At 50.2% G+C, this 16,195-nt stretch overlaps 5 protein-coding genes across 5 annotated transcripts; 4 read left to right on the top strand and 1 right to left on the bottom strand.

The window, feature by feature from the left end:
- Positions 1-1,392: 1,392 nt before the first annotated feature.
- Positions 1,393-2,515, top strand: PENARI_c005G09943 (uncharacterized protein; the record flags this gene model as incomplete). The annotated part of the gene is made up of 2 exons (XM_022629976.1): positions 1,393-1,449; positions 1,517-2,515. The coding sequence occupies 2 exons, from the start codon at positions 1,393-1,395 to the stop codon at positions 2,513-2,515; spliced, it is 1,056 nt and encodes a 351-aa protein (XP_022490266.1).
- A 4,700-nt stretch (positions 2,516-7,215) lies between these two features.
- rasB (Ras small monomeric GTPase RasB) lies at positions 7,216-7,991 on the top strand (the record flags this gene model as incomplete). Its single annotated transcript, XM_022629816.1, has 2 exons — positions 7,216-7,293; positions 7,350-7,991. The coding sequence occupies 2 exons, from the start codon at positions 7,216-7,218 to the stop codon at positions 7,989-7,991; spliced, it is 720 nt and encodes a 239-aa protein (XP_022490426.1).
- A 477-nt stretch (positions 7,992-8,468) lies between these two features.
- On the top strand, positions 8,469-10,958 carry PENARI_c005G01324 (putative acyl-CoA synthetase; the record flags this gene model as incomplete). The annotated part of the gene is made up of 4 exons (XM_022629573.1): positions 8,469-8,847; positions 9,030-9,425; positions 9,528-10,418; positions 10,501-10,958. 4 exons carry the CDS (start codon positions 8,469-8,471, stop codon positions 10,956-10,958), a joined length of 2,124 nt encoding a protein of 707 aa, XP_022490158.1.
- An 896-nt stretch (positions 10,959-11,854) lies between these two features.
- PENARI_c005G11195 (putative GPI anchored protein) lies at positions 11,855-12,394 on the bottom strand (the record flags this gene model as incomplete). The annotated part of the gene is made up of 3 exons (XM_022630035.1): positions 11,855-12,059; positions 12,114-12,196; positions 12,248-12,394. 3 exons carry the CDS (start codon positions 12,392-12,394, stop codon positions 11,855-11,857), a joined length of 435 nt encoding a protein of 144 aa, XP_022490275.1.
- Positions 12,395-14,330: 1,936 nt separating this feature from the next.
- On the top strand, positions 14,331-16,136 carry PENARI_c005G08670 (serine hydroxymethyltransferase; the record flags this gene model as incomplete). The annotated part of the gene is made up of 5 exons (XM_022629911.1): positions 14,331-14,477; positions 14,536-14,592; positions 14,647-14,740; positions 14,804-14,941; positions 14,992-16,136. The coding sequence occupies 5 exons, from the start codon at positions 14,331-14,333 to the stop codon at positions 16,134-16,136; spliced, it is 1,581 nt and encodes a 526-aa protein (XP_022490074.1).
- Positions 16,137-16,195: the final 59 nt, after the last annotated feature.

The raw sequence follows: 16,195 nt of genomic DNA, 5'->3' as shown, positions 1-16,195 counted from the left end.
ACATACCAAGACAAAAGTATGGACGCCGATGATATGGCCTCACTCCTTCAAGGCTTAGTGGATCCCCAAAGCTGCAGCCCTGGACATGTGGAAATGACGGGAAAAACGGAGTGGGCTTTCCGGGTGAACACTTGCCAAAAGGATGTGGGTTGTTCTGGAAGAGCTTAACTTCATTCTTAATGGTACCTGGATCGGCAAGGAGGTTTAATTATCAATCTCCGAGATCATCTTGCTGTCGATGAATGGACTGATCGGCAATCTTTCCTCTGTACAGAGTATCCGAGTTTGCATTCTACTTGGATGCATCAAAATGATCTTGCCGTCATGGTCGTGCCATTCTGTTTTCGCCGAAAGCAACAAAATGCGCCTGGCCGGGTTCCCTCGGGTTGACGTCTCGTTAAAAAGGTCGCTCGGTCTTGAATTGGTGAGGTTGATCTTTTTTTGCTGGCTAGTTTTGCTGTTTTATCCCTACAGCAATAGTGGCCATGTTGATATTACCTAGGACACGACTTCACATTTGACTTCAGTGCATCTTGTGAACCTTGAGACATGCTAACTGTTAGTTTATCTGAGTTTATTCCACCGGATTTAGTAGATTCGATATGTTTGCCAGCCAAAAAAGACCCCCCAAGAGCACGATTCGACGCACTGCTTCGCCCCCCGAAGTGCTCTCCAGTACAGCATGCTGTACTTGAAAAGGGGCATTAATTGGCATAGAGAGACTTAGTACTTTGGATTTATCTTTAGCGAGACCATTATACAGACAGTCTTTGTCCCGAAGGGGCTAAGACTAGATACCAAATGTCCAAAGTGAAATCGCTAGACCAAAGTGAGCTCAATTTATAATGCTATGTTTATTGTTACGCATCGGGCACGCAAGTCATACATAATAAAACGCAACGGATACCCTGGCTCCAGATTCAACAACCATACATCTGATGCGTCCAACTTGACTGCCTAGGCTTCTTTGAATGACTTTTCGATCAGTACCTGGAAGGCAATCGCCACACGACGCTTAAGATCTAAGAGAGCTCAAGCCATTCACGAGCTATTCAGTGGCATTCTTATTGCTCGTCCGTCATGCGTCTCTATGACTTTGAGTACTTTGACAATAATCTGTCGCTAGCTCAGAAATGCCTCCTTGCTTGTACCAAGCTTTTACACTTAGTAGACTTCCAATCAAACATAGAGCCAAGGTGACGAATTCGAGAAAAGCTGCAACAATTCGTGGAAACTGTAACGAAGTGGTCCTATACTTTCCAAGCCCTAATGCGAGCATAACCCACCCGCCCTGACCCGGTATCGGCACCTGCACCGCCTTATCAGATGCCGCCTTATCAGATCTGACGCCGATTGTCAAATCTTCCCCCTTCACAAGACTCACACCTCACAATGCAAATCAAACAACTATCTCTGGCCCGGGGTCAGCCCGGAATCCTCCATCACTGCGTACACAACCTCTCTCCTCGAAAATACCCTCGGATAACTCCCTAGCTAACTGACAACACCCGACCAGACCGACACCCTCGTCGCATTCGAATACACACGCAGCCAAATCCGCAAACCACACACTCTAGTCTTTGTAGGAGGTCTAGGTGACAGCCTCGGCTCAGTCGACTACCTAAACGAAGTCGTCAATGCCCTCGACGCAACAGAATGGAGCATATTCAACCTAGGCCTCTCCTGCGCAGGCGGGGGTTGGGGAATGGGCCGACTAGGCAAAGACATCGACGAGCTGTCTCAATGCGTCTCATACGTCCGCGCGTATAAGGAGCCCCAATTCGGGCCGGGCAAGGTGGTGATCATGGGCCATTCGACGGGTAGTCAGGACGTGATGCATTACATTAACTGCCCCAACCCGCGGCCCGCACACCCCGTCTTCGACCGCGATTGGAAGCCCATTGTGCGGGCCCAGGTTGATGGCGCTATTATGCAAGCGCCTGTTTCGGACCGCGAGGGTATCTTGTGGGTTGTCAAGTGTGGTACTGAGCGTGATAGTCCAGTTAAGATGCGCGAGATTTATGACCAGGCTGTGGCGGATGCGCGTCGTGCGACGTATGAGGATCATGATTTGGTTGATACTCTTGTTCCACTGGTTGTGACATCGCGTATTGGGTACCCGCCTTCTGCGCCGGTTAGCAGTCGTCGATTTTTGAGTCTGGCTAGTCCGGACAGTCCTGAGAATCCGTCGGAAGATGATTTGTTCAGTTCCGATTTGAGTGATGAGCAGTTCCGCGGGACTTTCGGTATGATTGAGGAGAGAGGTTTGTTGAAGCAGAAGATGCTCGTGCTGTACTCTGGGCGTGATCAGTCCGTACCTCCATGGGTGAACAAGGAAGCTCTGTTGAAGAGGTGGCAGGCTGCTGCTGATGGGAGTGGACGGCAGATCTGGGACCCGAGGAGTATGGTTATTCCTGGTGCGTCGCATGCTTTGAGTGATAGTGACCAGGCGAAGCCGCGGCGGATCTTGGTCGAACAGGTGACGTCTTACCTAGATGATATTCAACGGGGGTGATTGTCAGCTGGAATATTGTATCCTATGTTATTTGGCGTTCAAAAGCTATCTATCATTTGATCAGGGTGGGGTAAATATCCAAGAATATAACCAAAGCTGCATATAGTATGACACATGATTGTGTATATCTAAGCGTAAAGTGACAGCAGCCCTGGAGACTTTCGGTTCATAGGCTATCCAATCAAAGCTCTTGAAGAAGCTGGACACTCCAGCCTGGTCGGATCAGGGAGTCAAGTATCCCTTTCTGTAAGACCTGTCGATTAGGAGAATCGCGAGGAGACTATATTTCCACACGAAATCCATAGGGTTATTTGCCCCTCTTATTCCTCCGTCGCAATCTCTTCGGTATTGTTAAAAACCATATGGAACCTGTGCCGTTCTCATTTGTAGCTTTTCATGCAAAGAGAGAGAAAACGTCCACAGAGAGTGATCAGCGGTGATCAACGAGCCACACATAGTGATGAGGTACGCAGATTAGTAGGAGAGCCGTTATACTGTTTGTACAAAGTTAGTGTAAGAAGAAACGACAGGGTATAGAGAGGGCAACAGACAAGCAGTACAAGAAAAACATACCTTTGGACGTAGTGCTCTTAGCTGTACCTCCGGTAGCATGAAAAAGATGTATTACACATGAATGTGTAGATACCATTTCATAAGAACGAGGGAATTGGATGCGTCTTCGAAGCAGATTATGAGTGAGAAATATCTCTTGCTGATCCCGCACCTTTTCTTGGGTCTGGCCAAATTCCATTTTCAGTTTCTTATGATTCTAGAACGACTTTTAGGGTGACGGTTGGCTTGTCATGAAAGCCGTGCAACATCTTTATCTGTGTGAAACAAGAGCCATTAGTGAAGTCCTAGGGCTTAACCAGACTAGATACATCAAAACTCACTTCCAACTCAACCGTCCCGTCTCGGGGGGTGTCCTGAATGGACATCCAGAGACCTCATCACATATGACTCACATGATCATGGCAAGATGGAGGTAGAATCGTTTCCGAGGAAACTCTATACCACCAGCTTTAGACAAACTTGTGATTCTTGTCGCTTGTCGCTGAAAAGGCTTAATTGCTGCACGATACGCGAGACTCCCAATCGTCCCGGATTTCTGCTGTTTCTTTTCATTGTTGCGAGTTTCTCTCAAGGTCATATATCAGATGTCTTGATGTCTTGCGAAGGTTGAAGATCTTGATAGAAGAGGATGATGGTCCTTCTTTTGATAGCCAATTGTGTTGGAGTAGTGGAATGGAAAAAGATCAAGTAGACTTTTGTAGGTTCTATATAGTTTTATAGCACGATAGTGATCCACGACTGGTCTTACGCCTTCCTACTTCAATATATGATGAATATCAAGAGAGGAGGAAGAAGGACCATGAGTCCACTTACCGAAAGAAGGCATCTAAACATCTATGCACCAAAGACAAACAACGGAGGTCGGAACTCCTAGACGTGTGAACCAAGCAAATTGTAACACCGAAACTTCTGTGGGCTACAACGGAGCCAAACTGAAGGATGAGGGAGGTTATCTCAGTCCAATACGGAGGCAATCCGAGAAGAGATGTCACTTTCGTGTAGCAAATACTTCTTTAATGTTATGTTTAGTATAATATAGGCCAGGTTCTGCAGCAGTCTGACTGCATGATTACGGTGAAAGACCCTGAATGTTTCCCCTATATTAGAGCAGACAAACATGATGACAGTCATGACAGTTGTGGGACATCCTTATCAATGTGTAAATCGACACTCTAGTCAATGATCTTCATAATGACGCCTGATGCTGCCTATCTTGCAAATGCACTGTTTCTGGGCTGTGCTGCCTCAACATCCACTACGTCCCCTATTTTGAGACCTACACATAGATGCCTGGAGAAGACTGTGATTTTTGGAAATCACATGTGACTACCTGTAGATCTAAACTACTAGTGTACCTCATCTCACTCAAGGAACTCGGCCGAAGTACGCCCTGTACGGCCTATACGCGGAAGAAGAACAAAACTCCGGACGATCAACCGGCAAGCTAGACCAGCACTAATAAGTTGTCTCATACAAGTAGCTTAAGCAAGGCCCAAACTATGCCTAAACCCCTGACCCCACAAATAACGCTATTCATTATTGGGGCCACATGCTCACCTGATGTTTAAATCAATAGTGCAACGAAGATCCCATCAGCGATCCCAATGCAGGAAATTTGGGCAGACATATAGAGTATCAACTGGATCTATCAATCATTGAGATCGACATGTTTCTTTGTACTGTACATGTAACTGCATGTGATCCAAAAAAAAATTGGCGATAAACCTACATGGAAACATCAACCTATCATTCATTCCATACGAAGATCGAGCCACAACGAGGAATATTCCTGCCACCAAAAACCATCACGCGCTAATCTCAAACAGGCAGCTGTGTTATCAAGATCGATCTTGGGAACCGTCCCGATCACCAATGGCTTGCAAGGCGCAGCGTCGTACGATGAACGTAGGAAGCAGACAACAGACCTATCAAGAGACGCAATCCAACGCGATTATCAAGGCCAAGGGATGCCGTTACATCATACCCGTTGGACGGGATGCAGGACAATGCCGTCGCCAATGCAACGCAATCTCGAGATTACATCCTAGACCAGGGCCAGGAGGAGGCCATAGTGGACCGTTCGACACAGGCGCGTCTCCATCTAACGGTCAGGCGGGAGGATCCGCCACGGGCCCCCCTGTCACTTTTCATATGCATCTACGGCCATCATTGGCGCGGCGTTCAAAGCTCCCCCGGTCCAGCCGTTACCCGGACCATTCCGTCCGCGCGAACAGGGGGATGAAACACCCTCAATATTATGCGGTCTGTACCTGTATCATTCTCCAGACCGGCAACCCGTCTCGACGCTCATCATTGTTCGCCAGAATATAATGTTACCCTTAAGGGCAGTGTGCATATCACTGCATTTTGGGGTCCGGGCCGGGTCGATAGTTCCCGGCGAGGCACGGTGAGTGCAGATGCAAAGCTGATTGGATCCAAGCGAATGAAATAGATTGAAAGAAGAGAAAAAGGAAAAAGAAAAGAAGAAAAGAACCAGAAAATTCCCCGTCGGGACCCGTCCCGGAGCCCCCATGGGCTCAAAAAGGAAATGGGTGGCAGTTCTGCCCCCACTGGGCCACAGAACTGGGAACTGGAACGAATTCGCCCCGGCTGCTTTTGAGTTTGTCCATGGATGCCCAACCAGGGAGATTGGAAGTCCTGGGCTATAAAGTGCCTCATAAGCAAGGCTTACCAACGAGGTACCCACTTGCCCTTTCACTACACGCAGTATTTTCTCTTGGACAAATTCTTCGGGGACCGTTACCCGGCGCTTATAGACATGGGCATCGCGGACCGGGAACGCAAAGACCCCCATCCGCACCCGAGTAAAAGAACTAGAAAAGTGTAAAAGTGTGATAACGAGGCCCAGCCCAAAGCAATCTGGCAATCTAACATTTCCCCTAAACCAAGTTGAGTCTGGCTCAAACCTTTAAACACGCGATAGACATTCCAGAATGTGTGATAGTGTGCTGTGATCCATGGACGTGCATGTATTTCGGGTTAGGGTCTTCGAGTATAGCATCGTGAGTACTCCGTACAATAGCATCTCATTTCAAAGACCACGAGGCTGTGGGGATATGGGGCGCCACCATCGACACTAAAAGAATAATACTGCAGATGTATAGACTCCTGAAACAAGAGATGACACACTTTCCACGTGTGGACTGGGGTCTACGAATTAGACTCAACCTAATCATTATTAGCGACTTTGTATTATACACAAAAGGGCTCGCTTAGGGAGGGGGGGAGGGTTTGTTCCGTCCCACCCGATAGAGAGAGAGCTTTCAAGCTTCTCCACCGGGAGTGAAGGCAGGAAGGAAATGAGGCCAAGAAAAGCTCACAGTTCCGTGGATATCCACTGTGTCCTGTGCGTTGAGGGCCGGGCCTGCTTCTCTCCTTTTCCGTGTGGAGCTGTCCCTGTATGTAGAATATAGAAAGTCAGAAGTCGAAGGTAGAATGTAAATTGTAGGTCATAGAATAGAGCATAGAGATAGAGATAGACGTTAGAATAATATCGAAAAACTTAGTATAGATAACATATCAGTAGGGGATAATAGTGTCATCACGCCGTGAAAAACGCACTAACTTCCTAAAGTGGATTCCCCCTGGTCCAAAGTGTATGACTTCATGGAGCTGTCACTTATGTTCCCCTAATTATAGGAGTTTTACCAGTCATTTCTGTCTGCCGGTCTCGTTTGTCTATATTTCGAGGTCTTACCAGAAACAGTTTCAGCGGGAAAAGAAATATAGTGAAAATCCGAGAGGCTAAACGGTAGGGGGGTGAAGATTTCAAACCCCCGACAGGGATAGAATTGTAAATTCTGGCTCCGTACTCGATTTGTTCAATTGCTCTTGCTCTTGCTCTTACTCTTCCTTTTACTCTTACTCTTACTTTAACCATTTTCCCCTCTGACTTTCTTCTCTCACTTAATTTCCTTACTTCCCCCACCCACGGACCAGACTTCGCACACTCACTTTTCTCAATTGGCGTCGAAGCTCCTTTTTCGCCCCCCCCGCCTGGAACGTGGGCCACTTCACCCCCCTCTTCCTTTCCCCTCTTTTCCCCCTTGGTATGTTCCAACATGTCGCTTGCGCTTCTGTCGCTGACTGTTTAGCTCTCTCTCGCCATGTCTGGGAAAATGACGCTGTACAAGCTGGTGGTGTTGGGTGATGGAGGTGTTGGAAAGACCGCCCTTACCATTCAGGTTGGTTGCCCGAGTCACACACGAGATCAAGACGCTAAATATCACCCCCCCCTCAGCTATGTCTCAATCACTTCGTCGAAACATATGATCCAACCATCGAGGACTCATATCGCAAACAAGTCGTGATCGATCAACAATCGTGTATGCTCGAGGTGCTGGACACTGCGGGTCAGGAAGAATATACCGCACTACGAGACCAGTGGATTCGAGATGGCGAGGGGTTCGTGTTGGTGTACAGCATCACGTCGCGCGCCTCCTTTTCGCGCATCACCAAATTCTACAACCAGATCAAGATGGTCAAGGAATCATCAAGCTCGGGCTCCCCCTCCGGGCCCAGTTACCTGAACTCCCCACTGAGCGCATCCTCCGGCCCAGCAATGCCCGTCCCCGTGATGCTGGTCGGCAACAAGAGCGACAAGGCTGTGGAGCGCGCAGTCTCGGCACAAGAAGGTCAGGCACTGGCCCGGGAGCTGGGATGCGAGTTTGTCGAGGCCTCCGCCAAGAACTGCATCAACGTGGAGAAGGCATTCTACGATGTCGTTCGCATGCTGCGCCAGCAGCGACAACAGCAGCAAGGTGGTCGCCCGGACCGCCGCCAGCCCGGTGGCCGTGATCGTGACGCCGGGCCCGAATACCCCAAGTCCTTCCGGCCCGACAAGTCGCGACATCGCAGTCGCCTCAATTGTGTCCTCTTGTGATCGGCCGGGTCCGTCCGGAGCCCCTTGAACTGGCTTTCTATTTCTTCTTTCTCTCTCCATTTTTGGTCCCGGGTGCATCTGGAGGGTTCTGTCTTTTATCTCGGCGTTGGTGGCCCTAAGAGGTGGTTCTTTGGAATCCTCTTTCTCTCCACCATACAAAAAAAATCCCCAGGCGACGAAGCCAGATCGCAGTCGCGCATTAGCAGGCATTTCGATATGATACCCTACGACTGAGCTTGTTTTTATTTTATTTTGCGATATATAGACAATACAGGTTCTACCAAAGATTCACAGTATTCACAGTATTAAATGCGGGGGCGCTCTCCCCGCAACACCCCTGTACTCTCATGCAGCCCCTACCTCGGGTAGCTTAAGCTATCCCGCCTGGGATCCCCGGATTCACATCCCCCTCTCCAACCTCCAACCTCCAACCTTCCCTTCCTCGACTTCACATCCCTTTAGAATATCCAAACCACCATGCCACCTCACACTCAAATAACAACAACTGCCCACTCCCTTGCCGACCCAGAATCCTTCTGGAGCTATCACGCAGCCAAGCTCCACTGGCACCGCAAGCCATCACGGGCCCTGACACGCCACACCAAAACTCTCCCCAGTGGAGTCTCACACGAGCATTGGTCGTGGTTTGCCGACGGCGAGATCTCCACCTCCTACAACTGTGTTGATCGACACGTCCTCGCAGGACACGGTGACAATGTGGCCATAATCTGGGAGTCGCCCGTGACAGGATCGACGGAGACATACACCTATGCTCAGCTACTGGATGAGATCGAGGTTCTTGCGGGAGTCTTGAGGGAGGAGGGAGTAAAGAAGGGTGACGTTGTCATTATCTACAGTATGCATTTACCCATTACCCCTACGATGGCAGTCATATCACCACACATACCTACCCATACCCATATCCGTATCCCCATCCCCATCCCCGCCACCGTCACAAGCACCCCACAGTAACCCCACAATATAAACCACATGACAATAACACGGAGATGAACAAACTAACAAACCATCCGGGGGTAGTGCCAATGATCCCGGCCGCCCTAATAGCAGCTCTAGCAATAACACGCCTAGGCGCAATCCACGCCGCCGTCTTCGGCGGCTTCGCCCCGCAATCCCTAGCGCAACGCATCGAAGCCGCGCGCCCACGCGCAATAATGACCGCCTCGTGCGGTATCGAGGGAAACAAGGGCCCCATTGCTTACAGGCCGCTAGTGGAGGGTGCAATAAACGCAAGCAGGTTCAAGCCGAGCAAGGTGCTTGTTTGGCAGCGGGATCAGCTGCGCTGGAATAGACCTGATAAGAGGGGTGGACAGCGGAATTGGCAGAGGCTTGTTAAGAGTGCGCGTGGTCGGGGGATTCGGGCTAAGTCCGTTCCTGTTATGGGGACCGAGGGGGTTTATGTTATTTATACTAGTGGTGAGTATTGTACCCTTGGACAGTGGACGGCGTATCTTTCTTTCTTTTTCCATTTTGGAATATCAGCATTGGATAATTAACCACATATTAACACGCATACAGGAACAACAGGCCTCCCAAAAGGCGTCCTCCGCGAAGCAGGCGGACACGCCGTAGGCCTAACCCTAAGCACAAGTGCCCTCTTCAACATAAAAGGCCCAGGCGATGTAATGTTCTGCGCCTCAGACATAGGCTGGGTAGTAGGGCACTCCTACATCTTGTACGGACCCCTCCTAGTCGGCGCAACAACGATCCTCTACGAAGGCAAACCAGTCGGCACACCGGACGCCGGTATATTCTGGCGTCTAATCGAAAAACACAAAGCGAATGTCCTATTCACGGCGCCTACTGCTATTCGTGCGATGTGCAAAGATGATCCCGAGAATGTCCTTATTAGTGAAGTTGGAAGGAGAGGCGGATTGAAGTCGTTACGTGGGTTATTCCTTGCCGGTGAGCGGAGCGAGCCATCTATCGTTCGGCTTTATCAGGGGTTATTGGAGAGGTTTGGGGCTGTTGGTGCTACTGTCGTTGATAACTGGTGGTCGTCTGAGTCTGGTTCGCCTATTACCGGGTTGATGCAGAATTGTCGGGCTGCTATTGCTGGTTCGGGTCCTGGTGCAGATGTAGAGGGACAGAGTGAGAAACCTCTTGCTCTTCGTCCTGGATCGGCGGGTTTGCCGTTACCTGGTTTTGATGTCCGTATTGTCGATGACGAGGGCATTGAAGTATCCCATGGCACGATGGGTAATATCGTTCTGGGACTACCCCTTGCCCCGACGGCATTTACGAATCTTTTCATGGAAGACGAGCGTTTTTACCGTGGGTATCTGAAGCGGTTTCAAGGGCGGTGGGTTGATACCGGTGATTCGGGGATGGTTGATGGAGATGGCTATTTGCATGTTATGTCGCGATCTGATGATATCATTAACGTTGCAGCTCATCGACTTGGGACTGGTATGTTCTCTCTCTCTCTCACACACTCTCTCTCTTTTTATATTCCACGTTTCGAGATAAAAGACTAACCACCCATCTACAGGAACAATCGAACAAGCAATCCTCTCCCACCCAGCGATCAGTGAAGCGGTAGTAATCGGCCTCCCCGACCCCATAAAAGGCCATCTCCCCTTCGCATTCATCCAACCAAAAGCTGGATCAATCCCGGAAGAAGCTACATCTAATGGATATCTACCAGCAAAACCAAGCCAGAAACTCTTCACAGAAGTGAACACCCTCGTGCGCGAACAAATTGGAGCTATTGCCTCGCTAGGTGGGATGATTCAGGGCCGGGGGATGTTGCCTAAGACTCGGAGTGGGAAGACGCTTAGACGGGTTTTGAGGGAGTTGGTTGAGATGGCTGTTAAGGGGGATTATGAGGGGGCTGTTGCTGTGCCGCCTACTGTTGAGGATGGGGATGTTGTTGATGTTGCTAGGGGAAGGGTTAGGGAGTATTTTGAGGGTGTGAGGAAGAGACAGGGTGGGATGGCGAAGCTTTAATTTTGCTAATACGCATTGGAGATGTACAGTGGCTTCTTGGGATGAATGTATATATCTGGTGATGATTGCTGTTTATATTTGGTTTCTTTACTTGAAGTGGGAGGCTATAACAGGGAATATAATGAAAAAATTAAGACCGATGCCTATGAGGAAATTGTGGGTTAATACATAGAAGAATGTGAAGTGGATATAGACTATGTCTCCATAATGATTGTTATGAGATCGATCACATTGCACTGTCACATTGCTTATTTTGGCGTTTATAGACCTGCATGATCCCCGCAGTGCTCCACGAGTCTATGTACGATTCGATTATGACATAAAATTCAAGGTCTCATCATAGTACATTTCTCACTAGGCTCGTGGCACTTTGTAGAAGCGGCTTAGAGAGGATCTCGGTAGTTGATATATTCATCCCATGGGGGTAGCGATCGACTAGTCTCTCGATAGATCGAGATCAGTGGAGAGAGGCGAGGATCGCCAAAGCTTGGCCGATAATCAAGACGTCAACTTCAATATGCGTTCGGAAGATACCGACGATGATAAGAGTCGTCAAGAGCGGCGTCAACTACGAAGCCTACTTTCATACGGAAGACAGCAATGAGAAAAAAGAGATCATTCGCGATTGAAGTGATATGAAGATAATAAACAGAAACGTTATGTCCAGGAGAATCACGCGCAAAACCAACAAAAAGCCCCAGCATGGTGGGGAGAACATGAACAAGATACACCCAAAGGGAAGAGAACAATTATGTATTATCTAAGAAGACGTAGACAAGACATATACACCCAAGAAGAACCCGTAGCCTGAACACCCGACAGCAGCGAAGCGCCATGCTCAAAGCGAACACAGAGATCGCGCCATCTCTTCATGATACCATTGACATTCAACCGCTTTACAGCAGGAGGGCAACGGCACCGAAGACAGCAGCCAGACCGGCACCAGCGCCGGTGGCGGCGTTGATGGCACCGGCGTTGAAGGCGGGCTGGGAGGGGGAGGGGGAGCCGGTGGCACCGGCGTTGGGGACCAGAGGGGTGGAGGTGGCGACGCTGGGCACGACGGGGATGCTGCTGCTGCTGGCCAAGGGGGTGGAGGAGGAGCTGGGATGGGGTTAGAATGGGATTGTTCTCTTTATTGATATGTTGATTGCTTACCAGCTGTTGCACTGGGTCACGGTCGAGGTCACGAGGGGACGGGTGACGGTGTAGGGACCGTTGGTCATGGTGATGTGACCGGGCTATTTGGTTTGTTAGTGTTTGTTGCGTGTTTTGGCTTGTTATGAACATACGGTCGAGATGCTGTAGGTGTGGCTACCGTGCACCACGGAGGTGGCCTCAGGGCAGTAGGTAGTGTACTGGGTGAGAACCTCAGTGGTGACATCGGAGGCGACAGCGCCAACGGCAACGGCAGCGAGAGCGGCGATAGAGAAACGCATTGTGATAGGATGTGAATGGAATAATTCCAAGAATGTTCGTTGAGGGGTATGGACACGCGAAGTGTAGAGAGTGGCTTTTTAAAAGAATGTAATCGGTTGAAGAACCGGGGATAGAGAATGTAAGCGTGGGTGAAGAAGAGAGGGAGAAGGGGGAGACCGGGGGAGTATATAATGCTAATTTAATGAGATTCAGGTACCCGTGCACTAGACACTCTCTGCCCACGGAACTGTGGAAAGACGGGAAAAGGGGCAGAGACAGCGCGTGGCAATAGTTTCGTAGAATAACGGCGTCATCTAGTCAGTCTCTCAGTCAATCGGGACTTGTTCTGCAGCCAATTTAATATGGGCCCACAAGTCACTTTTCCTCCTGGCGTCCTCCAGCCCTCGGGACACGCTTTCATGAATCACTTTGTTTTGTGCGGCCGAGAATCCTTTCCTAGTTGGGCTGTTGTGGCTGCTAGGGTTGGACGAGATTTTCTAGGCATTGGCTATCCGAGTCTAGGTTCTTTGATCTTCTTACTCTGATGTGGGTATGTGGTCATTTTGGTCAAGTCTATCTCTTTGATTTGTACTCCATGCGAGTTGCTAATTGTAGTTTTCTCGCAACGTTCAAGTTAGTGGAGCCTCGACAATTTGCATCCTGCCCCGCCAAGTTCCCGCGATAGTGAGCCGTGGAGGTGTGAGCCATACATAAGGCCGAAAGTATCTATGATGCTACAAACCAGTGGACAATATAATCATCTGGAAATATCACTTGAAAATGTCATTCTTTATCGCCGAGTCTAAAAGAAGACACACCAGAAAAGGATATTGCCTACTCTTTAAACAATAAGACCAATTTCCCTGCTATATTTCCTAGCCAATGTGAAGGGCACAAGAGCCAAACAATAAGATTAATGCTTGGCATTGTGTTAGGCACCTAAAAGGTCTCACTTTAACGGTCGTTCTAGGTGGCAGTTTAACCGCTTTAGTAAAACCACTCCAGCAACCCTTCCGTAGTGTCGCTTTTAGTGTCATTAACGTATACAAATAGCATCAGTCATGAAGTCTGATCGCCGTTGGTCAATGTGATCACTAATTATAGTAAACAAGCTTCGCAACTCATAAAATGACAGTGAATGCAAGGCACCACAAAAACACACAAGGGTTGGTGATCTTCATTACAATCATCATCCCTAGACAGCCTACGTCGTTGCGGTTAAAACGTCAACAGATTGCTCCTTACCGGCTAGGGGTGATTGCTTACATGTAGCACAACCTGTTCGAAGGTTGTGTTGTAGCTAGGTTGAATAGAAACAGAGGCACGTGGTGTCTTGCAAGTTGAACTGTCGTCAAGTAATTATATTGTGTTCTATGTACTAGATAGGGGTAGACTCTCAGAGGCGCTCGGAGTTTGCGATCAACACAGCTCCTCGCTGAACTAGGAGTATCGCCAACGCGATAGTGGAACTGTTGGATACCATGAGATAATCCAGGCCTAAGATGGGAAGGCCTGGAGTCCCAAGTCGAATCCCATCCCGATTCGTCGGCAAACCAAACGCACAACAATTCCAATCCGATGGTACTGGTCCCTCAATGGATGGTTAAAGGCGTGGGACCTGTCAGCAGCGCCCGTCCAGCGCCAGCCAGACCGAAGCCCAGCCGTCACCGACGAGTGCTGACACAGATAAAACGCCGTCTCTTCATCTTGGATTTAGTTGTGTGAAGAAGAAAAGGAGGGAGAAATTTTGCCGAGCGAGAAAACCTCAAGCTGATGCACGGACCAGGCGGAGAGCTCAATGGGGAATAGCGCCGTTTCCCGCTTTCCGCGGAGAACGGAGAGGCGTCAGTTACTGTCCGACAAGCATTCGTTGTTTTAAAAGCCGATGCTTTCCTATCGGCCAAGTACATATACCCCCCGGTCTTGAATTGCTTCAGCTTCAGCTCCAGCTTCACCATGTTGTCTCGCTGTGGCAGATCCGCTGCCCGCTTGCTCCCCCTTGGGAGCTCCCGCGCTATTGTCTCCCGGGCCTCTATCGTGCCATCAATTAGATCGGCCCCTCAATCGCGGGGAGTATCGTCGTCTCCCGATGCGCAGCACAAGGTATGTGGTTTGAAGGGTTTCAATGGCAAGCCAGACACATATACTGACCTTTTACCAGCTGCTATCGTCCTCCCTCAAGGACTCCGACCCCGCCGTTTACGATATCCTGCAGAAGGTGCGTCATTGCTGATAGAGCTCCGGAATCGACGACTTGCTAATACCTCTCCAGGAGAAAAGACGCCAAAAGCACTTCATTAACCTGATTCCCTCTGAGAACTTCACTTCGCAAGCTGTCCTCGATGCTCTTGGCAGTGTTATGCAAAGTATGTACTCCAGTTTCCCGCTTTTGCTTGCCAGATAGGCCGGCCATCCTAACCACAATGCAGACAAGTACTCCGAAGGATACCCCGGCGCCCGTTACTATGGTGGAAACGAACACATTGATGCCTCGGAGCGCCTGTGCCAGCAGCGTGCTCTTGAGACCTACCGTCTTAACCCCGAGGAGTGGGGAGTGAATGTTCAGCGTATGATATACGGATATATGCAAAGGGATACAAATGCTAACTGTTACCAGCTCTGTCCGGCTCGCCCGCTAACCTCATGGCCTACTCCGCTGTTCTTAACACCCACGACCGCCTCATGGGCCTGGACCTCCCTCACGGTGGTCACTTGTCCCACGGCTACCAGACCCCTACAAAGAAGATTTCCGCGATCTCCAAGTACTTTGAAACCCTTCCCTACCGCCTCGATGAGTCGACTGGCTTGATTGACTACGACGGACTGGAGAAGATGGCCAACCTGTACCGGCCCAAGCTGATTGTTGCGGGCACCTCGGCCTACAGCCGTCTCATTGACTACCCCCGCATGCGCGCGATTGCCGACTCCGTGGGCGCCTACTTGCTGGCCGATATGGCGCACATCTCCGGTCTCGTAGCTGCTGATGTGCTCCCGTCTCCTTTCCCCTACTCGGATATCGTGACCACCACCACCCACAAGTCCCTGCGCGGCCCCCGTGGCGCCATGATCTTCTACCGCAAGGGCGTGCGCAGCACGGACAAGAAGGGCAACCCCGTCATGTACGATCTGGAGAACCCAATCAATGCCTCCGTCTTCCCCGGCCACCAGGGTGGCCCTCACAACCACACCATCACCGCGTTGGCCGTGGCCCTTAAGCAGGCCCAGTCAACCGACTTCCAGAACTACCAGCAGACAGTTCTGTCCAACGCCACAGCTCTGGCCTCGCGCCTCGGCGATTCCACCAGCAAGGGTGGACTCGGCTACAACATCGTCTCCGGCGGCACCGACAACCACCTGGTGCTGGTGGACCTGAAGAACCGCGGCGTGGATGGCGCTCGTGTGGAGCGTGTTCTCGAGCTGTGCGGAGTTGCTAGCAACAAGAACACCGTACCTGGTGACAAGTCCGCCCTCAAGCCCGGTGGTCTGCGTCTTGGCACCCCCGCCATGACCTCCCGTGGCTTCCAGCCCGAGGACTTCCGTCGCGTAGCTGACATCGTCGACCGCGCTGTCATCATCACTCAGAAGCTGGACAAGGTTGCTCGCGAGCACGCTCAGTCCAAGGGTGTCAAGAACCCTGGCACAGTGAAGGCCTTCCTGGACTACCTGGGCGAGGGCGAGGAGATCTCCGAGATTGTTCTCCTGCGCCAAGAGGTTGAGGACTGGGTTGGCACTTTCAGTTTGCCCTGGTCTGAGGACCAATAGACGATTTCCTTTCTAATTTCCTTTCTCTGTATATCCCGGGTTCGAAACGAATATGATTC

The sequence above is a fragment of the Penicillium arizonense genome (assembly GCF_001773325.1).
Source record: "Penicillium arizonense strain CBS 141311 chromosome Unknown PENARI_contig005, whole genome shotgun sequence".
Classification (NCBI taxonomy): Eukaryota; Fungi; Ascomycota; class Eurotiomycetes; order Eurotiales; family Aspergillaceae; genus Penicillium; species Penicillium arizonense.
The sequence above is the reverse complement of the archived record's forward strand: the minus strand, read 5'-3'. Positions and strand labels throughout refer to the sequence as shown.